Source organism: Anser brachyrhynchus (genome assembly GCF_964034855.1).
Source record: "Anser brachyrhynchus genome assembly, chromosome: 3".
Taxonomy (NCBI): Eukaryota; Metazoa; Chordata; class Aves; order Anseriformes; family Anatidae; genus Anser; species Anser brachyrhynchus.
The window spans coordinates 31,435,359-31,460,269 of record NC_137696.1 but is presented as its reverse complement, the minus strand read 5'-3'; the positions used below and the strand labels follow the sequence as shown (position 1 = coordinate 31,460,269).

General features: G+C 39.1%; 1 protein-coding gene across 3 annotated transcripts in view; it reads left to right on the top strand.

Annotated features, from left to right (window-relative positions):
- LOC308192509 (uncharacterized protein) overlaps positions 1 to 24,911 on the top strand; it is a 128,212-nt gene that overhangs the window by 27,344 nt on the left and 75,957 nt on the right. For all 3 annotated transcript variants that reach the window (XR_013948862.1, XM_080586144.1, XM_080586145.1), the window contains exons 3-4: positions 17,165 to 17,251; positions 20,311 to 20,397. Coding sequence is in view for 2 of the 3 variants with exons in the window: in XM_080586144.1 (XP_080442270.1) it covers positions 17,165 to 17,251; positions 20,311 to 20,397 (174 nt within the window). In the remaining variant the exon portion in view is untranslated. The remainder of the gene's footprint in view (positions 1 to 17,164; positions 17,252 to 20,310; positions 20,398 to 24,911) is intronic.

Genomic DNA, 24,911 nt, shown 5'->3' with positions numbered 1-24,911 from the left:
GCAGTGTAACTGAGAATGCAGCCTTCGCCCACCACTTTCCCACAGGCAGGGAATAAAGGCCTTTAGTGCAGCAGCAGCTAGCCACCCTTGGATAACAGAGAACAGAGCCCACAATTCATCCCAGCTTTCCTTATCATATCCGTGGAGGGCTTTCCCCTCCCTCCCCCTTTCTCCCCATGGAATCACTTACTGTAGCTATGCGCCTCTATACATCACTTCAGAATGTAATCAAGTTAAAAATATGCTAGGTCTCATTTGTCTGTACACCAGAGGTCTCTGAATATAATTCATTTCCAGTAAGAAAAAGAAGAGAAAGAAAAGAGAAAGAAGAAAGAAAAAGAGGGAAAAAAAGAAGAAAAAGAAAGAAAAAGTGTCTATTTCTAGTCACATGTCAAACCTATTTATGTTAAAACTGTTTTGCCAAGAACTAACTGAATAACACCGTTTAGCAGTTCACACTTTCATACGTTCATTATGTGGGGTTTTTAGGATTTGCTGGATGGCTGCGGTTATTACTAAGGCTGGCTTTGTATGTGTATGGGGGAGAGGGTGCCATGGAATGTTTTTTGTGAAGCATTTCCCTGGTTAGTTTTTCACTTGTTGCTTTTTGTTGGGTAGCTGAAGTGGGGGAGGGAAGAGGAGGAGGAGGAGGGCAGCCGTGTGGGAAGAAGCAGTATGGGCAGAATGGGAAGCACTAAAACTGAGCCTCCACCTGTTTTCTCTTTCTCCGAGTCATGTTTTATTTGATGATGAGGTCACAGGGAGCACAAAAATATGCCAGGAGACTCAAAATTTGGAAGGAGATTGTACAACATTAGCAGAAAATACATTTGAGTGACTGTAAAGAAGCCCTCCCTCCCCCACGTAGCTTCCCCTGTAAAGCACAAACAGGCTTTCAGTGGGCATCCCCTGGTAACCCTCACAAAGAGCTGCTCCAACAGCTGTGTGTGCAGCTAAACACCATCCTCGGGCTGCTCTGGCGAGTGCTGATCTCCATGTGTCAGCTTCCCTAACTCAGTCAGTGTGGCATGCATGCAACTAAAATGTTAAAGGAAAGGAGTTTGGAAACATTGTGAGTCCGGAATAAATACACAACATCTCTGGAAATGAGTTATGGTCTTATTTTATTTGCCAATAATGAATTATTCATACAATTGCTGTACTCAGGGAATGATTAAAGAGATATGAAAACATTGTGTTTTGAAATCTAATAAAGCTTACTAGGTGACACCCATCCAAGTAAAGCAAATAACTTCACATTTTTATTTTAACACCTGAGTATTTTAAAAACAGAGAACAGAATGATTAAAAAGTACTGGGAAGTACAGGGCAGTACTGGGCTGCCTATATGCTAAAAGACAGTATGTCCATCAAATACAATAGTGCTTTTCATCATAACTTCGTTATCTTCTGCTGACCTCTGTAGAAATGAATAAAGAGATCTGTACATGTTCCCAAGTTTAATGCCTATGGATGGCTAACATAGAATAAGAAACTGCTATTAATATATTTATATAACAGCGGTATATTACATTTATATGGCATATCATGAAAATATGGTAAACAATACTGTATGTCCTCTGGAATAAATATTTAAACAGTAAAGCAGTGAGAGGCAAGAAGACATTTATCTGCTTTTTCCCAATTATATACATATATATATTGAGAAATATATTTGATAATTGAGAAATATGTTCAGTAATTATTCAATGGTTACATCTGTATTGATGCAGTAAAAAGGTTGCTAATATTGTCATATTTTTATAAAATTAGTGTTTGCTTATTGTTTAAGCAATATAAGATTTATGAAATGTGTGTTTACGTGTGCTAATCCTAATAAATATGGCTTTTTTATTGTTACTTAGCAACCTTCCATAAGCATTTAAAATTAATTTGTATTTTGGGGGAACATGTAATTTTTATGTGCAGATGTGATGTTAAATAATTTCCTGTAATTCCATGTAATTAATAACATAAATCAGGGTGATTATTATTTTTATCGCTAATAACAGTTGTAAAGTCCTTCATATGCAGAGGGCACATAACAAGATGTGAAAATCAACCACATTGCTATGTTAGTCACACATGACAAGCAGCATGGCATAAATTCCCTCTCAAAGTTAGTGAAGGGTGCTGAACATCAGGCCACACTAAAGGTCAGGCTTAATAATGGGACGTAAGTCTCAGATCCCCACAGTGAATATTTAATATATTGGAAATCGGGAGCCCTTTACTAAGTCCCTAAACCTCTTTATGCACTCAAAACTGCATTCCAAAAAGTTAGCTTATGATAGGACCCAAAACTCAAGAGGCTTACATGCCAAAGATGAAAGTTGTTTAAAATGTTCAGCTATGGCTGCAACAAGATCCCTTCAAAATGACCGTTCTTCTTTCCTATACTAACCTCGTATCAAAGCAATTTCTTAACTCAGCGCCAAAAGGAGCGAAGAGAATAACTGTGATTAACTTTCTTTTGACACTGCACCCTCACAATCCAATGCTCGGATTTCATTGCAACCCTTCCAAACAAAAGCTGTCTAGTCTAATTGTGCAAGAATGTTTTATAAGGCTATGAAATGAAGGGTCAATTAATTATGCCCTTTCTACCAATGATGAAGACCATGGCAATAATGCTTCATCCAGACTGATGATTCATGGGGACAGTTTGCAGCTGCTCAACTGCAAACAGAAACATGAGTCACCCACTGACTTGCATAAAAACCGAAAAAATATTACGATCAGAAATTACTTTCCTTACCCTCAGAGCAGAGGAACACAGAGGCAGCTCTTTTCCTGAAAGATAACTAGATAGGTTTATTACTGGTGGTGAATGGCACACATGCAGAATGATGGTGTAGCCACATGGCTCTGGAAATGGAAGACTAAATCTGAACAAAAATTTTGCATAGAATCATAAAATATCCTGAGTTGGAAGGTCCCCACAAGGATAATGGAGACCATCTCCTGGCTCCACATAGGACCACCCAAAAATCAAACCCTGTGTCTGAGAGCTTTGTCCAAGCAGTTCTTGAACTCTGTCAGGCTCGGTGCTGTGACCACTTTCCTGAGGAGCCTGTCCCAGTGCCCGACTCCCCTCTGGCTGCAGAACCTTTCCCTAACACCCAGCCTGACCCTCCCCTGTCCCAGCTCCATGCCGTTCCCTCGGGTCCTGTCGCTGTCCCCAGAGAGCAGAGCTCAGCGCCTGCCCCTCCGCTCCCCTCGTGAGGGAGCTGCAGGCCGCCATGAGGCCTCCCCTCGGCCTGCTCTGCTCTGGGCTGAGTAAACCAAGGGGCCTCAGCCACTCCTCATACATCTTCCCCTCTAGGCCCTTCACCATCTTTATAGCCCTTTGGACACTCTCTGACAGTTTTATGTCGTTCTTATATTGTGGCACCCAGCACCTTAGCCAGGTTTTACCTGCTGCTGCTAATATTATGTTAATAAAAACTGAGTTGGAGACTTGGGATTTAATTAGCTTACTGCTAGCATAATAACAACAACAATAACGCTAATAAGTAGTTATTAGTAATGGGAACACAGAGACAGCTTTCATTAGTTATAGGTAATTAGTTATCAGCAATGGGAAGAGGGTAGTAGCAGCAGGAGCCCGGGGCTGGCTGCCCTGCAGACACCTAGCAAACGAAGTGCAATGGGAGCACCACCACAGCTCCCTTCAGCAAGCTGAGCATGAGATGTAAGCCACAGAAACACAAAATGGGTAACTGCTTATTTATGGCCTTCATTTACTCATTTATCCTTGGTCTGTCAGTGAGGCCCCAATTTCTCTCTAGGATGGGTTTAAGTCTAGAAGGAGCCAGGAATTCCAGCATGGTCCCTCCTCCACCTGCACCTTCAGTCCTTGGTAGACCAATGGGTGGGTTTCCATAAGGCACCAAAAAAAACCATATGTACAAGGTACACATAAAACCTACAAGTTCTTTACTATGTGTTAAAGCCATTCTGCGCCAGCAAAAGATGAGATGAAATAAAAAAGCGTGAATTCAACACAGCACACGTATGCACTTTCTGAATGAAGTCAACTAAAAGGTCACCCATGTGATAAGCAGTACAGCAAAGCACACACTAAAAGTCATTTTCAGCTCTGCTTCCAGTCAGCTTCTTGTTTTGAGACAACATCATTTCAACCTAATTTCTTGCACCTGCAAGCTAGTTAACTGGATTAGTCCAACAGTTAAAATGGGCCTTGTCAGTCCTATTCTCTTTCTGGGGATGCTGATACCTGCTCCTGCTGTCTGTGTGATGGCTCTCGGCTGCTACATGTTTTGTTTGTGAATTGTGATAACATTCCTGTTCTTGTTTTCTTGGCTTTGCTTCCAGAAATGATTCCTTTGACAAACCTTGTAATATTTTTTTTTCTCCATCATCTACCATTGTTTCATCTGTGAAATAATACCTGTCACATCTTGAAGCTCAGTAGCTGTCCTTTATTTAAATCTGCAAAAACTTTTGAGAGCTGGGTAGCCTTCTCTCATCTACCTCCCCCACTTTTTTGAGCTTTCCCTTTCATATGGTAGCACTTTCTATCACTTGTGAGGTGCAAATTGGTTTTTCTTTGGTTGTTTTAAAATGTTCTTCAGCCCATTTAAAATTAACCCTGCTGTAGAGAATCTAAGCCTCTTACTCCTCAGTGCTGTGTCTCTTTCTGAGGCCTTTTCTCTGCCTTAAGCACCTTCTTTTAATTTCTAGCCCTAGTACTTTTCTCATTTCCTATCCCAAATACTTAACTTCTTACAGGATTGTTAACTTCTAACTTTTTCCTTCTTGTATTTCAAATCACTTGAAACTTTCTGATTTCACATATCACAGCTTTTGTTGCAGACATATTTTTTCAGACTCAGCTTCTCACACCATGCATTTTCAAAGGGTTTCTCATTTCAATGATTTCTATCCCACCAAGTGGAGCTGCTGCCTCTTCTGTTTGAACCCAGTGAGTAAGCTAACAAGTTAAGGGCCTTTTGTGTCATGTGCTGTTCTTGGATTTTGTTTCTTTCTCCTCAGATCATAATTGGTTTCCATAGTGATAATGAAAAGTATGAGCCATACAGGTTAAACCGAGGTTCTGGAGGGACTATAGTCTTAAAAGCAGTGAATTTAGGAAACAAATGTAAACTTTATTAGTGTGATGAAACTTAGTACATTCCTGTACTTTAAGAAATGATAAGTGCTAATTAATCATGCTTTGAACTTAGTATATGAGTCAAAAAGTCAACTCTGACCTGCGCTTAATTAGTAGCATTTTGCCAGCTGATTAAAATACTCTTAAAAAAAAAAAAAGGAAAAATGAAAATTGCTCTTGCCTTGGTGCAGATCATAATGTAAATGTAAACAATTGTAAAACCTTTCCTTCCATTTCTAAGTAGTTACTCCTGGAATGAATCCTTCTGAATTCCCTGGGAGGAAGGGAGCAAGTCACCTGGCCTGTGGGCTGGCAGAATTGCTACTTTGATTCTTACCATAGGGCTGCCTTGCCTGCTATCCTGCTTTGCCTCTGTCAGGTTCATTATAAAAATAAATTATCCTTTGTCACCATGTTGTTGGTAGATTTAAATAATTCTTAGCAGATTAGTGAGATGCAGGTTTTCCTTGCAGAAAGCCTGCTGATTAGACTCTGTGGCATAGTGAACATCCAGCTGTTTTATTATTTTGTTTTAATGACCATTTCAAAGTGATGCCCTGAATAACCCGCAGAGGCTTTTCTAAATGAAGGTACAGCACTTGCTCCAGTCTTCTGCAAGTCATTGCTTTCTCATGTTCTAAATTTTTTTTCACGACCTGTATGAGTTGTAGAGCTGCTAAATTTTTGCTTCATATATTAGAAATTTGTAGTCTTACATAGCTCTCTTTATTTAAAAACAAAACACAATGACAAAACACTGGAAACAAACCAAAAAAGAAAACAGGTTTGAGATCAGTCATCCCCTGATGTTCTGAACAAAGGAGACCGATGCAGGAAAATAATCTAGCTCTCCAGTGAAATGCCTCAGCGTCTCTAATTGCTTTCTTTAGGCCTTTCTGACTGTTGTGTGAGCCTTTTACTTCTGATGCGCTCACTGATTTTTTTTTCACTAGCTCTCAGCTTCTGATAAACTCAGCAACTCCTGCCCCAGCTTCCTGTTCCTGATATGCAGAACATATGTCAGAACAACTGGCCTAACGAGAAATGAAAAACAGTGAGGGAAATATAAGGTATAAGAAAAGGATGTGTACAGACACCAGTTAAATATAAGTTTTAGGATCTTGAAGAAGAGATTCTAGAGATTTGGTTATCATGTAAATGAGTGAAATTTTTTTCTGTTAATATAAAATTTTGGGGGTTGTAAAAGATTCGATGAACACAGGGCTGTTTCTCATTAGTGGTGGCTGTCACTAAAATGAATATGTTGCTGAGTGTTCAGTTTCTGGGAAACGTGGTTGAAACATGAGCAGCTCTCTCAATGCAGAGCTCCAAGTCAGATGTTTTCAGAGGGGATGTTCCCCATTAAGTAATGACAGAGAACCATACGGAACACATTACAAATCGAAATACTGATTGATGAAGTGCCTGTGGTCAGCTTTCTACAGAAATGAGAATTTTGAATGTATTATCACATCAGCATGGAGCTGATCTCACGTACAATCACATTCTGTTTTCATTTCTTCTCTGCTTCGCAATCTCACACGTGCTGGTCCAGATCACATTTATAGTGAGCAGAACCTCAGACTGAAGGAAATAAAGCATCAGGTTTGAGCTCCGATATTTCATTGATTTAGCTCAGCTCACAGAAGCTCAGTAAGTCTGACTTTGTTCACACAGCTGGTAAACTATAAACTTCTTAGAGCAAACTTCTTTCCTCCTTCATGAGAGCAGGGAAAGGGGACTCAGGCTGCTGGATTGTGCTGGTGGGTAGGGAGAGTGAAGTGGGATCACCTGGGAAGGTAGGGTGGTTCCAAGGGTGTAGCCTTGGATTTATCAGACTGCAAGCAAGCTCTGTTTGGGCTTCCCGAGCGTTAATGCTTTTCTTTTCCCACTTAGTTCATTTGCAGGGGGGCAGTGAGGAGTATCAGCTGGTTCATGCTGACTTCAGGGTGAGATTGCTTGGTCTGTTTGCACTCACGTTACTTATTACTCTAGCTTCAAGTTCAGGTTTTGTTTCAGATACAGTGACCTCTTCTGTTTTACAGAGAAAGCAAACAGGGCTTGTCACATGAAATGTGTGTATCTATTCACTGGGTACACTGATTGCAAGTGCATGCATGTCTGAGTCATGGCATATTTAAAGAAAAATGTATAGTGAAATGGTGAATTTAGAAACTTAGGTCAAAGTGTCTAGCTTCTTTTTTTTTCTTTTTCCTTTTCTCCAAACAGTTCTTGAATGGTGCACTAGTACAAACTTGAATGGGAGTAGACTTAGCTGTACATTTAGCAGTGTTCCAAGCAGTTGAGTGTTTCTGAGACCCCAGCACAGGAAGATTATAAGGCACTGCAAATCAGGTGCGAGAGCCGGGTGTTGCTCACACCTTCACTAATGGGAGCTCGCTCAAGTGAATGGAGCTTCTTGGTTTCCGTTAGCGTGGCTGAGGCCATGACATGGCCTAGAACCTAAACATCCCCTTACATTCAAAAAGCCAGTGTAAGAGAAGTAAAATCAAGTATCTACGAATGCCCAGAAATATGAACAGTGGATTTAAAATGAAAAACAAGGAGAGAGAAATACAAGGAGTTCATGTGTAAAGCCCATGGATATATTTTAGGGTCTTATTTTTGATGATTGTTGATACCAGATAACTGGGGCCCAACTATTCAGAATTGTTAAAAATGCACAATCCCTAGCTGAATTCTCTTAAAAGTATGTCTTTGTGACTTACAGAGGAAACGATAACCATCTCCTAGCCTTCTTAATATGTGAAAGGTCTTTTTTTCTTTTTTAAAGAATTAGCCATGGCAAACTGTTTTCCAGGGATCTGATTTCTGCCCTTCAGACTTCTACAGATGTTCTTGAAATGCAGCACAAAGGTGCCTTGCTGATAAGCAATTTGCTAGTTCGCACTTTGTGTTTATTCCTGGCAGAAATCTATGTTAGCATGTATGCAAACAGTAGTGTTTAAGTGCTTCATTAATTCAAAGGATAAATAAGTGTAGAATACACTTGAGCACAAGCAGCTGTTCAAGGATACCAAATTTTAAGCTATCTGTAAACTTCGTAATTATTTCATTGTTATTCCTCTATTAAAATTAACAGATTAATGGAAATATTAAAATGACAGTAATGCTTAGCTGAGATTCAACTGTCTTTCAGATATTTATGTTGCGAAATAATAAAAGTCTGACAGTGATGGCTAGTCACTGGCAAATAGATACAGACTTTTACTGGGCTGAAGGGCTTCATGGCAGCAGTAATGCTGAGAGATCTGCAATCTGTACACCTTCTTTGTGTACAGTCTTCTTAACATATAAAAGTTATGAACCCTGCTATGGAAAAAGGCTATTGCAATTGTATTTTTGGTACAGTCCAAAAATGCTTAGATGGGGCATAGATCTGGAAAGGCTCATTAAGCCGGTACCTGGGATGAGCTTTGGTTCTCACGTTATTCTGCTAGTCTTGGAGGACCAAATACTTCGGAGTCCTTGCTTAAACTTCTCCACAGTCTGAAGTGAGCAATAGAAGTGGTTTTTATCTAGACATGAGAGCAGCAGGGAAATGTTGACGGAATATTCTCAAATTTTCTGTGAATCTCCAAGGGAAAAGTCAGTGTGTGACATTCCCACAATACACTGTTGAACCTGTGGTAGATGATTGAGGCTTTGATGCCATTAAGATTAGTCCTGAAGTAGGTGTCTTCCAGCATGGGCACACCACCACATTTCTGACAGGGTAGTCAGAAATACCCTAGAACTGACGGACCATATTAATTAACCAGGGGTTTTCCCAAAGTTCAGATAAAACAAGGAAAATCCTCTTCTTCCCTTCACTCAGTTTCCATACTTCTGGTGTGGGCCTAAAACAGGAAATTCAGAATCTAGAAGTCATTGAATTTATCTTTACAGAGACTTACTTCTTACACACATGAAGATAACAGCATATTAGCATATCTGTTGTCTCAGATCAAATGCTCAGCGTTATATGTATTACTAATAGCTCTAATTACCATTTTACAGAAATTTGGGTTTTTAAAAAAAGACTTGCCAGTATAATCTATTTACTTTTGTTATTGTATCTTCAGAATGGCTTTGTTCATTTCTGTTCTTTTGAAGATGACTGACTGATTTTTTTAACCTGTGAATTGTTGCACATTTCACCAGTCTTAGAAATAATATTTTCATGTTGCTCAAGTAACTTAAGACCTCTCTTTCTCATGTGTGATCTGGTGCTTCCATGTAGTCCTGAAAATGCTATTACCTGCCAAAATTCTAGTGGAACTGGTGTGATACACACATCTAAGGCATCTCAGACTTTCGGTCTCCTATAGAAGATCTGGCACTGGTACAACCATCTAGGTTATTGGATGTGTTTTTATTGGAAAAACATCCCGGCACAACCACATTTATATCTATGAAGATGCACTGTGTTGCTGCTTCTCTATACTGCTGTTTCCTTTCTAGATTGAAATAGGTGATACTGCTAAGAGTACAAATCTAACTGCATCAGTATTAAATGTTGTATTAGGTGTACCTGACATCTTGCTGAAAATTGTGACATAGGCTCCTAAGTACGAGTCTCCTTTGAAACCAAAAGTTAAGGTCTAATTCCATGAAACATCTCCTCCCTCTTTTTAGATTTGGGCTTTTTGTCTGTTCAGCTCTTCTGAGAATTTTTACAGTTAGGTTTCTGCTGTCAAATCAGATCAGGATTTAGATGGCACGTAGGTCATTGGACATTACTATTTCTGTATCTTATTAATGATAAAACACGGATTAAGAAAAGGGTGAATGAAGAGTAAGTCTCAAAACTTTTGGAGCAGAACCAGCTCTCACCAGAGATGAGTCCATGCTAATGTTGTGCTTCTTAAATGAAACTTATTTTGAACTTCCTTAGAATTTTTGAGGCAGTCATCTAAAAACTAAGCAGCATGGCTGCATGAAAAGTAAACAAATGCTTTAGATGTGGTGGGCAGATCAGATTGGATATGAGTTCTAAGAATGTACAAAATTAAGTCAGCTTTATTTAGCAACAGAATGGTTACTGCACAGTGGTAGCACCACACGTGACACTTCCCGAGTATTGCAACACCCTTAACCAGAGAGATTCGGCAGAGATGACTGTTCTTGGCCTTGCTGAGAATACCAGCAAGATGTCTAACCACTGCCAGTTGTCACATGTTGAGTCGCATACAGGAAAAAAAATGTGTAAAAATGCAGTTGTTCCCTGTCACACTGAGTAGTACCTAGCTAAGCATTATAGCCCCTGGATTTCAATAGCTCACTGTGGGACTCCTCCCATGAGATATCACAGCTGGCCATCAGAGAGAAACTTGGGTCTACTGGTTTAACAGGAATGATGGTTTGGTCTTGAGCTTCCCTAGGACTGTCACAGTTGCAATGTCATCCAGTCCATATCATCTATTGCTCTGCAGTTTCCTTTTGATTTCAATATTGATTGTGGAACAGTAATCATTACTTATTTTTTTATTTTTATTTTTCTGCAGACTGCCACAAAGTTTCTACGACCTTTTTGCTTTTCTGGTACTGTGAGGGACACCACCGCCACCACCCCTCAAAAAAACAAAGAAAACCCACACTTTTTTTCTGTCTCATCTGTGCAGCACAAAAATGCCTTTGCAAGAAGGACCAGCTGTTGCTGGGATACTCATCATGCATTGTATAATTTTGCAACTTCTCCTCCCTCTGATTTTGCACTGAATTGTCTGATAACTTTAAAGCATCAAAAAAAAGAACCATAAAGCAAAGGTAGGACTTTGTCTTTGTCTTGGGGCCACTCAGCTCCCAAGAGAACTGAAAGAGGGTCTTTCTATGTCCTGCAGCAAAAGCAAGTTTTCTTTCTTTCTCTCTCTTTCTCTTTCTTCTTTTCTCTCTCTTCTCCCCCCCCCCCCCCCAAATGCTCTTGTTTTAAAGCGTACATCTGACATAAATTAATCTGCAAGGTTTTTAGTCATTTCCCATCCACTGCTGGCGCAAATTAGACTTGCTGATGTTGTTTTGGCCTAACCCTGCAGCAGCATGAAAGGAATGGCTCAGGGAGAGAGCATGCTCTCCTTGGCTCTTCTTCCATGTACTCTCTGGCCCGCTCAACAAAAAAATGAGTTCAATTGGCCTGAAAGGCACTGGGAGATTGAAAACCCCTCTGTAGTACCTTAAAGAACGAAAATTACTTAATTAATGTGGAGGCCATTATGTGTGGTTACCATATGAATGAGTAAGTGGACTGCCTGAGTTACAGAGCAGGAAAGAGGAGAGGATATCTGAGGTCAGCCTTGTCAGGGCAAAGGAATCCTAAACAATGAGGGCATTGGTTTAAGATTGGAGGAAGAATTTGAAAAAGAGCCCTGAGAGTGAAATTAAATGAAGCATGGGAGAGTATTAGTGGAGATTAGCAGTGCTGTGAAGGAACCCAGAGCAGACTGCCAATCGCCCCTGAGCACCGGCAGCTTCAGCTTTGCTGCTGCAGACAGGAATTGGGCAGTATGCTGCCGGGGTTTGACTGAAAAGTATTTTCTTGAGCAACATTAAAGAGTTTCTCTTCCACACCCCCCTCTCTTTCGTTGACTTCTGAAAGTGAACATCCCCCCTTTGGCTGCCTTTTTTTTTTTAATTTTTGCCAGGCAGTCTTATGGCAAAGTAGAAAAAAGAGAGTCAAGATTTTAAAAGCACCCTGGCACTCATTGTAAATGTGAGATTCATTTAGTAGCACAGGGTTGTCATCACTAACATGCTGCTTCAGAGAAGGGGATAAAACCTAGTGAAACTACTGAAATTCATGGCTGTGCTCGTCTGAATTGAATTCAGTGAGGAAAAGGATGAGATGTGTTTGCACATGTACAGAACGAAGGGGTGAATATTGGTATAGTGAAAACTAGAATGTTTTCCAAAATCTGCAGGCTTACAATGATCTTAATTTTTCGGAGTTCTTTGAGGCCATTTCAAGTTTTTTTCTTTGAATTTGTCTTATCAGCCGTAATGGTGGGCGTTTCCAGAAAGCAGCACCTGCGATAATTCAGTTTTACCATATACTTAAAACAAGAACCAGCTGAAGGCGGTATATTTTGGAAAATGTTGGCTACAGTGTTTATTTTCTTGGGTTTGGTTTCATTTGCTGTCTCTTTGAAGCAGTATTTTCTCCTGTGTTCTGGAGTGTTCAGGCTGCTGCATGTGAGTTTCTAGCACTTACCTTTCCTACCAGCTGCAAATGGAATTGTTCCTAAAAGCATGGGGAGAGAAAGTGAATCATCTCTCTGAAAACACTTTTTTTGTGTGTACAGAAGACAATGGGCTAGACCTTGGATACCATTTGCAAAAATCTCCAAAGAATCCCAAGGTGAGCCCTGTCAGGGTCTGTATGAAGTTAGGGATTGTGTTAATTCAGGCTGCGCCCTTCTGTTGTGACTCACAATCCCAACTGACTGTATACATCAGCTGAGCCTAACAGTCTCAGAGACTGATTATTCATTACGCTGTGTTAAATGCAATTTAACTGTGACACCCACTAGCTGGTTGTGTGAACATAATCGTAGGGATCTCATTTTGGAAAGCTGCTTTGTATCCTTCTCTGCATCTTTATTCCTAAAGACTTTATTTTGCAACTGCAAGTCTCAGTCACTGGGGCTTTCAGGGCAGCTCCTGTGTGCAGCTGGGATGCCAAGAGAGCCTATGTGCCTCAGCTGCCTCTGAGGAATGGACCTAGATGGTGCGGTTACTTTGGCAATAGACACTTTAAAACTTTAATGGTTTAAATTCCTAAAACGTTCAGGTGCTTATGGGAAAGGAGAATAAGAGAAAACAAACAAACAAAAAACCGGCTAGCCCTGACTTAATAATCCTAATAAAATTTTCAAGTGACACCAGAACTGGAGTCTAGCTAGTGTTTGAAATTGTAGTAAATTGGTGGAATCCACACAAATGGTGCTTCGTTGCATAAACTGCGTTTCAGAAGCAGATTGGATGACATTTTCCAATGTTCCTTCTGCTGCAATTGTTTCATTCCTCTGCAAAAGAACAATTTAAGTAATTGAATTTTCCCTCAGGGTAGGAAAAAATTAGTCCCCCTCCCAGCCCTTTCTTTTTCATTTTCCCTTCTATTAATTTAATTGAAACCAAAATTGCTTGAAATATTAAATACCATTGGAGGCCTCCCATTACTAAGGCTAGAGCTGTGTGAGAAATGCTTTTCTAACCTGCAAAATTTTGTGTTTTCCTAAACATTCCTGTTCTGCTCTGGGATAAAACCAAACCCCTTTAAAGGCGGGAGTACATGTACTTCTGTATATGTATGGGCGTTAGCATTAGGAGACTGGTGTTCAACCACCAGAATTTTCACCTTCGAAATAACTCTTTTTTTTTTTTTTTCCTGACCAGAGGAAAGAAAAATTTGCCCCAAAAACAAATGGTTCCATGATTTTCTTCTCCACTCAGGGCTTGAGCAGGCTTGCTAGCAGGGCACACTTTCAGCTGAGTGCTCTGCAGATTGTTACGAAGGCCATCAGAAGTTTGAAATTGGTAGGAACCAACACAGAGCATGGCCTCACTTACACTGCATTCAAAATGTACTCTGGAGCCTGGCTGAGCAAGAACTAAATTCCCTTTAGAAAGCAAAGTTGCTCTAGGAGACTTGTGACTCACTAGTCACCAGGGTTTATTTCTGTAGTTGTCATGCAGGATTTCATTGGTAGATTTCCAAGCTAGGACTGACTAACACGTTCCACCTGGCCTAATGAAGTGCATATTAATGGCTTAAGCTTGACTTTGCAGCGAAGCAGAGGAGGTGCTTTCAGACTAGTTGGCCACAGGCTCAGCTGGCAGGCAAAGATACCTGTTGTGTTACAGATGAGGTTAGTCCCTGATAGCATATTTATTTGGACACAGCAGAAACAGGTCAGGAAGCTCTCCAGACAAAGCCCCTGACTGAACCTGTTGTGTGTTTCTGCTTTTACATTTTTTTAAAACAAAATAAAAAAAATAATCATACCATATAAATGAGAAACAAAGAAGAAAGTAGGGTATTTTGCTTAACTCTAGAGTGAGAACAGCCTACAGAGGAATCACACACCCTCTAAACAGTCTGCATTGCTTCTGGTAACAATTATATGTGTGATGCTCCTGCTAATTCTGAATTGGCCATGGAGTTACTCAACATATCCTCCTGCACTGCAGCACTGATTGTTCAACATATGGCCTAAACAGAGTTCACAGCTGAGTGTGACTTTCTGTTAGCATAAGGTATAATGACCAAATTTTGCCAAGTATTAATCTAATCAGTACTGGAGGACAAGATTAGTTAGAAAAGCTTTATCTTCTAAATGTGTTGCTGGCAATATATTCCTGAAGCATAAGCTATCCCCTTTTCTCCAGTCCCATCTGAATAAAACACAGTAACGCTTTATTTAAAGATTTTTTGTGCTTTCAAACTGTTTTAACCCTGACAATGCTTCTTAATGAAATCTAATTACGGAAACGTGATTTCACTTTAAGAGCTTTTCTCTGTCCCTGTCAGTTCCTAGCAATTAGAAATCCTTTACATTACTAGTCTTTCTTCTGTGCAAACTCTATTACTTAAAATTTTAACTCTTCTTTTTCATGTGTGAACCACTAATATATTAACTTTCAATGATTCACATATTAAGCTAATAAAAATAAAGGCACGAGGCTGGTAACATCATACTCTGTAAGAGTTTGGGAATATATATTTAAATAAAGCTGAAATCTCATGAAAAAGAGAGATGATACATGTAGATCAAAAACTAGTTTTTTTTTTTTTAAGGGTTTGTGAATAACTAATCCATTATTAAGATTCCTTTTAATGGCTGCTGCTCCTTCTAATTGGTTAAACTACTTAAGGAAATACTTCAGTGCAGTAATTAGCATAGAAAGCCTGATTGTTTATGCCTTTTGATCATTGATGCTATCAGGGAAGAAGTTGGATTTTAATATTCTTGAGAAGGATGAGTAGAGATCTGACTGCCATCCAGGCCTCTTGGTTGTAACACTATATGTCTAAATCCTTAAGTTGCATATAGATATCATCTTATTTCCTCTCATCAAATGCTTTCATAATAAATGCCCTTTTTGTACTTTTTATTATAAGGTGTCCAGTGAGCTCCTTGGGAATCAAATAGCTTAGAAGCAAGGGAGAGAGAACACAGTCTCCTTTTCGTGGCCTGTAAAGACTATATTGTGCCATGGAGTTTAATGTTAGCTTTGGGATTTTTAATGAAGTATCTGACATCTATGATTCAGTGTGAATAGTCATAGAAGCTAAGCCGTACACCATCTGAATTTCTCCTGTTTAAATTTGACCTAGGTCAACAAGGTCTAACAGACTAAGGATAAAGAGGTATTTATGCAAAGAAATGCGTCAGCTAGTTTTGGTTTGGCAACTTTACCAACATGTTCTTTTGCTCTGAAAACTGAGAAGGAATCCTCCCAGCTGCAGCTTTCTTACATTTCTAGTGCTTCCATTCTTGAGATGCTGTTGCCTTACTGGGAGACTTTGCTGGATTTGATTTTGGTTCTTTCGAATAACTGATCAGCCCAACGACCAGATGGACACCATGAAGAATGTCAAATTGAAAAATATGACTGGTCTGGGGACAAATTGACAGTACGTGAAATAACACTTTCAATAGTCTATGCCATGTGTCCTGGGCTAGATTCACTCATAGCATCAGCAGTGCCCTAACAGTGCATGGTCCTTAGTGACACCTGGTAGTAGAAGTCGATGGTTTAGCATCTTCAATCTAAATTGCTTACAAACTATATTTATGTCCAGTGATATGTAGTTGTACATTTCTCGACTGATATCAGCGAGACATTTGTAGTGAATGTGAATGAACTTTATTAATTCATATGAAAGAAATTCATTATGGGTGAATAGGTAAAGCTGAAATTTTGATAAATGTAAGGAAAAGTTGTACCAGTTGTGCAGTCCTGCTACCTTTGACAGTGGGCAACAGTAAAGCTGACTTTAAAAAGCCTGTCACAGCTAGTGTCAAAACATTCTTTGTTAGTTTGGTAGGTAGGGACATTTTATGCTAATCTGTTTCATAGTGAGACTAGAAAGCAGTTTTTAAAAACACTTGTTACTGAATTCAGAACTATGCTTTGTGAATCATTAGCTGACACTGTACTCATAGGTAGGCTCTGTTATTTGGGCTGACTTTCAGAATGCTGATGGGAGCACACCCACGAGAGTAGAGCTGAGCAAATAATGAAACAGCGAATAATTATCCGATACACTTTAGTTAGGTTCAGGATGTTTGCAAGAGAAACGATTTTGAGGGGGAAATATTTTACACTGATGTGTGATCACCAAGTCCTGGAAATCAATGCTGTGCTGCCTAGCTGCTCTCTGCCTACATGTGTGCACACGCAGCTCTGGCATGCAGGCTTGTCTATGCAAACGAAACCTTCGGTTCTGGAAAGCCACGTGTGCCCCTCTCCTCCCTCCCCCAAACTCTGCTTTCTGCTGATACGTGTGCCAGTAAAAAAAAAACAACCCTGTGAACTTTTGCAGACACCAGTCATAAAAAGAGGCCCAGCACATCAACAGTTAAAGATTAATAAAGAAATATTAAAAGTTACGGAAGGACTTTTTTTTTTTTTTAATTTTATTTCATTCCCTCCCCCTCAGCTGTGTCCTTAGGATCATTTCACTGGGAAGGGAAATAATTTATTTATCATGTGACTGCTGTTATAGGTTGCTGAATGTTTGATTTAGGAAAAAGTTACAAATTAGATTCCTTATTTCTGCTTACACAGAGACTTTATAATGTCTTTCAAATAATCCTTTTTAAAAGGTCTTTGAGTTGCTCTAACATAATTGTATTGAAAAGTTCATGAACAGTCATTCAAAGTTTCCAGTTGTGGCCATTGCAATTTAGACTACAAAGGAAAAGAAACCTGAGCAGGGTGCCTGTTTCAGAATGAAAGGCGCGGTGGTTGCCCACTCGCAGCAATTTAATCAGAGTTCTTGTTTGGCGCTCTTCTGCCCTACAGGAACCCCGCCAGTCACAGCCTGCTGTCCCCTGATGCATGCGGACAGCTTCCATCAGCAATCAAGGGGAGAAGAGACAGTTTCATGAGGTGGGTGGGAGGTTATCCTTAATTATAAATGTATTATACAGGCATTTTATTTCAAAACCCTCTGTTCACATGCATGAATCACTCAACGTGCTACATGACTCTTTACCTGACTTGTGAACTTACGTGGCTAGGAGGAAATTCCTAGCTTGGGGAAGTGTCTATCACTCCCAGTATTAACTAGTATAAAGTTCATATGTTCATCAGATTGAAAGATAATGCTTAACTTGCTGGCTCTTGAGGCCCCAGACTGTATAACGTACAGAAAAAACGACTTACATGCTGCACACTTATCAGACAGGGATTAGGGTAGAATATCTAGAGCATTTGTGCAATTCTTTCTGGACTCAGATCCATCAGTCACCCTTAGTACAAGAAAAATTGGTTCTTTAATATAGAAAATGCTAGAAATCCCTACTACATCTTGAAGAAGCATTTGTGGGCCTGAAGGATTTTCTGGCTATAGCAGCCGACCCCAAAAGTTCCTCTCTGATCATACAAACCCCATCTCAGAGCCATCTGACTTCCAAATTCTCCCATCAGAGCAGATTGTGTGTTTCCATGTGATTCAGCACTGGAAAGTGCTTTTTTTTGAGCTGGATCTGTGGTTAACACTACTACTACTAAATCTCAACAGCTTTCTGCCCAAGGGTATCCAAACGCTGTCTTCAGTGCCTAAATCAAGAGCTAACATTGATTTAGATCCAGACTGAATACTGTTATGTTGCCCTCATCAATAAATTCCCAACAGTAATGGTTCTCCATTGCTTTCCTGGGTAACCTCATACATAACTGTCCTGTTAATTTATCATTTCTCCTCAAAGTGTAAGAGGAAGAAGTTAAACAGCTTTTCAGAATGAACTCTGGACTTCTATGCAGACTGCAGCATTGTAGCTGCAAATGATAAAATGGTTTGCTCTTTTGTGGTCTGAACTTAAAGACCATTACCTGTCTATTCTAATTAGGAAAAAGAAAAAAAAAGAAAAAAAAAGACCAGGCAGGCTACAGATGTGTCACCTGGAAGAAACGTAATGTTCTGAAAATGTGCAAAGTGCATCCTGGCCATAAGGTGCTTGTCTTAAATTAACACATCTGGCATCTGACAGGGCAGTATGTGAATTTCAGGAATTTGATAGGTTTCTTTGTTTAATTAAAGGATTTTTTTAGCTAAGTTGCAACTTTTCCGGCTGATAGAGCTGTAGCTATCACACAACAATGTCTGTCTCATGGCTATTTTAAGTAGGTACTAAATTATATTGTGTTCTTTTTCTTCAGCATAGCAGATTTCTATTTTTAAAGAATAATTAGATAGTGGTTACATTCTATACCATTGCATTTATCACCATTTTAAAACTTACATTGAATCAAATTTTCAGAGTCTCACAGGAATTATGGTGATTTACACTGCCTTATATTCTGTAACTAGTAACAGACATTGGCTTCCATCACACTTTTGTGCTCTGAGTACTAGATAGGTGATGCTTTTTAGCTGGCTATGTTTTGTGCTCTCCTGAAAAAAATATTTCCACCAAGTTACGTGCTACTGGATTTAATGCCATCAGTGTAGCACCTGACACTGTCCTGACTTGCAAGGATCACTTGCAAGTCTTGAGTCCGTGCCTACTTTGCTCTTTCTGAGCTTGGGGGCCATTTTTGTCATAAGGGCCTTAGAAACTAGCCTGGAACCATCAACATCTTTTCAGACACTTCTGAGTGCCCTAGCAATGAGCTGGCAGGAGCAATCATACCATGCAATAGTCCAGAAGGTGCATTTGACAAACTGGTGTTTAAAAAAATTCTCCTTTTCCCCTGTCCACTCACATCTGTTTGGCTACATCACTGTAATCTAATGAAACTGATAGACTGAACGTTTGCAACTAATAACTCATACCTCTCTGAATTCCCCAGCTCTTTATTTTCTCCAAAAATTTCCAAATGATTGGAAGAAATAGATTTATCCCATAGTACTGTTTAGCAATCTAGATTCACCAATCCCAAGCTGACATAATTGTTTTAGGAGTGTAAATGTTGAAAGTACACTATTAATCTTTTAAGCGAGCATTGAGGATGAAGCGATTGATTTGGGGCCTATATTTTAAGTTATGTATGAGCCTTAAAAATGAACAGGGAAAGTTGGGAGTCTGGTTAATATCACAGTTTCTAAAGTATCTGTATCAGGATTATTTCTAACAAGTCACTGCTAATACTATCATCATGTTGATTACCCTTCTGTTACAGCTTTTCCATGTCTTTGAAGAGTAATAAGGATAGGTTGACAGTTGCATTTCGTTTTGCATTGATTTCCAGTACTCATAACATCTACCTTTGTGTGCTTCCCCTAAAAGATATTCAGAAGAAACCCATGTCTGCTTTCTGGTCTGTTTACATACTTAATAGATATGCTTCATCATCCAAAAACTCTTTTCTGTTTACAAATTCAAGGAATACAACACAATGCACAAATTAGTACCCATATAATAAATTCAGGCATGTACATTGCATAATTAACTCCAAAGGTTCCAAATTACATATTGTACTAATTACATATAACGAAGCTAATTACATGGCTAGAGTTACTTGTTGCTGCTTGTGCAAGTTAGTAAAGCACAGAGCCTCCTTTATCTATACCATGATTCTACAGCTATCAGGCTACTGGGGTTTGATGGTTCAGAAGCAGCTAAGGCCAAAAAAGGTCACTGTAGTATCCTTCGAGATTTGAGTTGTGGCTTATTTTTTATCCTGACTCAGCTAGATTTCTGATTCTGGGTTTGGACTCACAATCTCCCTTCGTTTTCCTGATCAGACCATGGAAGTTGCAAAACACTGATAGAAAATATACACTGGAAAACCATATTTTCCATATAAATTTACTGCAGTCACCTAGATTGTCTTTGTACAAGTGCATTTCACTGTAAATTTGGATACTTTGTGGTGGTAAAATAATGAAATAAGACAATATAGAGTCAGTATTGTCAACAGGATATCTTGATGAAATTAAAAAATATATTTTCCACAACATTCCAGGTGATAATTGTCCATTTTATTTTCAAACCACGACTCAGCCAGGTTGCAGTCTGGAATCTGGATATTGCAACACTTAGTGAGACAATGAACAACTTCTACAGGATTGACCAGCTCAAAGTGCAAAAGTAAGTGTATACCTTTGTGCATACCTTATTGATCTTAACACCACAAAACCTAAACATCTTGCTGTTATCTAAAACATCATGTCATTCCAAAATTCATATTGAAACACTGCAAAGGGATGAATTACAGAAAATTATTGCTTCTTGTGATGTCGTTGCAATCATGTACCTTACAAACTTTTCTCATCTGTACTTTTCCCAATGGTGAATGATATTCTCAAATAATTCTTAGCTATAGCTCATATAATATATATATAGAGCTCATATAATTCTTAGCTATTCTTAGCTTAGCTTAGAGGGCAGATCTAAAGCAAAGATAATTTCAGCAAGCAATATGTATTTTCCTCAAAAGAATAGTAGCACTGTTGGTGGAAACTGAGCAGCATGAAAAGTGGTAATAGGTTGGAGAGACATGAATAAAGAAAGAGATCTTTTGTAGTTGTTCAGCCTATGTTCAAGTTAATCTCCCTAATCAATTAAATGCGTGTATGTAGTATTTGTGTGAGTACAGGCTCACTGTATAGCATATCTAGTATTTTCCATGGTTATCCCTCTGTTTTTTGGCAACTGGTTATCAGAGACTTCTTCAAAAACTGGGGATCTGGGCCCTCAACCCTATGAACCTGGAGAAGACAGGATTACCTAAATAAAATTCAACGTGCAGGGCCCATCTCATTTCTCCAGGGAAAAAATAAAAATAAAAAAAAGCCAGCATCATTGTGTTAGCATTAGAACATCCTTCTGTGATTGAAAACACTTGCAAGGCGGTGCCAGCATGTTGCTGTTTGCCTCCAAACAATAATCAAGATCTCACACAGTGATGATTTGTTGTCAGCTATTTTTCCTGCACTAAACAAGTCTGACATTAGCAGCCCACAGGCTAATTAACTCAAGTATCTGGCATGGGAATCTACAGTATAGCTATCAGCAGAATATCCACAGAACTGAAATAACCAGCCAATTGGACTGATGCTCCAGGGAGACAAAGAGTGTCTCCTTGAGGTAGAAAAGAAGAAGGATGAATGTTAATAAACAGGATTTCCACTCCCAACCACAGAAAGAAACTTGTTTTAAGTGTTGGTTGTTTTTTTTGTTGTTGTTGTTTTGTTTTTTTCTTCTTTTAACAAAACCTTGAAAGAAAATTTTCCATACTCATTGAGCTGAATGCTTCAGATTGAATATTGGTCACTTGTCCTTAATTCCTTAATACTTTCTATCTTCCTTCAATCTTTCTGGTTTGCATTTAGCTTGTTCTTAAGACACAGAACTGGGTTCTGGCATCCATCTGCTTTTAATATCTACCCAGGTTCCTTGATGAGTCGAGATTGTGGGATGCCTCACTGTTCAAATGCTTTTTGTTGGTCCTTCAGGGTACCATTGGCATCACATGCTCCCAGGGCAATCAGTATGCAGAAATAGCAAAAGTTTTCAGAATTCAGCGTTGCTGCTAAAGTGTTGTTGTAGGCTGAAAGAGGTGAGCCATCCAAGAGGAAAAGGCAACAAGAACAAATGGGATGAACAGGACATTAATATTTTGACACCTTGTCAAGGGGCTCAGATTTCAGTTTTATAATTGTCTGCGTGTCTTGCAGAATTAGATGAACAGTCATCTGCTTTATATCACACCCACTGAAGTCAAGTGGAGATATAGATTCTTGGTCCCTTTTAAAATGGGACCCAAGTTGTCATCTAAGCAGGAAAAGGTGCTGCAATAGCATCCTTTAGCCACTGCAACACTGAAAGTGTGAAGTTCTATGTTTTCTTGATTTTTTTTTCTATTTAAAGATATGATCATGCTCATAATAAGCAAGGAATATATATAGAAAGGTCTATACAGAAAGAAAGTCTAGTTTAGTTACTGTAGGCAGGGCCTAGGAGAGTTAATAGAGACATGTTTTAACTAAAGCAAATTAAATCCCTTCTGAGCAAACAAGCAAGTGCAGTTGGATCCTTAGCCATTAGAGAATTTAAGCTTTTGGCTCACAGGGTCATATTTACACACCAAAATTAAATACTTATGAGCGCTATTCGGTAGAGAGGTTTTTCAATTAGTAAGAAGCTCTTTAGAACCACAGGTCAGCCAGAAAATATACTGAAGAGATGGGTATTTCTCACAACTTACCACTTCGCTAAGTGTGTCTATACAAAGTCAGGAGTTTCACACCTAAGCTGTGGCGCAGTGATATGTTCCCATCTATCTTTTGTGTGGCAGATATTGAGCTGGGCACTTGCCTGAGAAAGATTTCCTAACTGAATTCACAGAGTAAGAGTTCAAAAAGATATTCACCTTCCTGGCCAGAAGAGTTAGAGGTGAATTTTTCTGTTTCAACTATTTTTATTGTATAGACAAGGTGTGTAAGATTAACTAACTCCCAAGGGAGTGTAAGCAGAGGTATCGTGACACGTGAGAGAAGTGTAGTCCCTTGGCGAAGGGGAAGCCTAAACTCTAGCAATTAAATCATTACTGAGAATATCCACAATTATAGCACAATTGGCTAGGACAAGAGTTCTGCTTTGGGGCTTCAACAACTCTTCAATTATGAAGGAGGAAGCCTCCACCATGGTTCAAAAGCACCATTACAGCAAACATCATGTTAACTTGTTGAAATAACTCCAGTATCAACAATAATTTAAATGCAGTAGCATTAAGCTCATCCCAAGACCTGAGCATGTTTTCTGAAATCAGTGCTGCTGTGAGCTAGAAGGGAAGAGAATCATTCCCCATTTAGCTTACTCTTGAGCTCTTAAAAACCATGAAGTCTGATATTGATAGCCTCAGAAATCTGGTGCTAAACTCTGAAGGTTTGGGGTCTGACCTGCTCTGGTCAGTCCTGTTTTTTGAGGGAAGCTGAGTGTGAATGGTTATGTTAAGTTACCCATTTGCAAGTGTCAGAAGTAAACAAGAGGCCTGCTTTATGCTTTTGCCCTGTCCAGATTTGAAATTATCTGATCTTCTTGGTGAATTTGAAACAATGACTAAACAAAGAAGAAAAGAACAAAAACACCATAAACTTGAACTCTTGTTGTCTTGCCGCTGTTTAATTGGGGGCTGACAAGGAAATTTAATTGTACATCTGTTTCAGTATTAAATTCCATTTACTAAGAAATAACTTTTGCAGCAATGTGTATACTTTCTCTTGCTCACTTTCACACTGAGCTCTAAGGTTTCACTACAGCATTCTTCTCCAGGTTGCTGCAGTACTCCCTCAGCATTAATCACTGAGTGAAATTTTGCTTCTGCTGGGTCTTCCATGGTATTTTCATGTTTTTGTTTTTGTTTTTACTTCCTAAGTATTGCTTTCATACAACCTTGGGACATTTATTCAGTTAATACACTCTAAAGGAGTGGCAAATGAAACTGGCACCAAAGATAATCCTGCTGCTGATTCCAAATTTTTTTTTTTGTCTGTTGTAGTTGTACCAGAGGATATTGTGAAAATAATCTCATCCTTGTAACATAGCCTGTGAGCAATATGGAAAGTGATCATGAAAAAGTCCGTATCGTGCACAGGTCATACCTCGATTAAATTAAAGGAAATCAGTTTATGTGGAATCAACATGAAATTACGTGAAAGCTTGGCATGCTGTTATATTTTTACAGTTAAGTTTTCATTTGAGGATAATTTCTGAAACAACAACAAAAAATAAATGTTGCATGCAGTAGTGACTTTAGAAGGTCCCATCATACCCATTTGCCCTTGCTCTTGTTCTCTCCCTTGTTGTCATCATAGGCTGTACATTTAAAAGCTCCTAACTAGAATCTACAAGTCCAGGTACAGGAGAAGCAAAGGTCTCTGCTATAGACACAAGTGTCCTAAAAGTCAGAGGCACAAATTCTTCTGAAAGAGATACTGCCCAGTTTCATTCTAGCCACATTTGGTAACCATTTGGTCTAGGTCTATTAAAACCTCCAAAGAAATGTCTTTATGAATTGTGCATCTTGATTGCAGTGTGGACATACTGTGAGACATCCTCTGTGCATTATGAAACTACACAAGGATTCAGATCAGTATGCACATCAAGGTAGTAAGTGCAATTACGCCTTAATGCATGTCTGGCCTAGAGACATGTCATGAAGTGTCTTCAGTGAGAAGGTCCCACCAATGTTTTTACAGCTTATGTTAAGTACTCTGACTGGCTGCTGAGTGATTTAATTAAGTTTTTTTAAGATGACATAACCATTCTGCAAACAAAGTGCCACATACTTAATAGCTTAATGCTAAGGAAGGCAAGATGAAGGCATGTCAGTAAAGAACAGCTTCCTACTTTTTTTGATTTAGAGTTGACTCCCATCATAAGGTATATTCTGATACTTTACTGAAAGCATACTTTTGTTAGGTTCCCTTCAGTTACCAGTAAAACCCTAATTACCAGGAAAAGATAGAATTTTACATATGATAAAAGATATGTTGTTAACTTCATCCAGAGAGAGAGAAATAAAATTAGACAGAGCAAGGATGCAGCACCACAACTCCCCTCTGAATGTATGACTGTCATTGTATTTAATGAGTGTCATT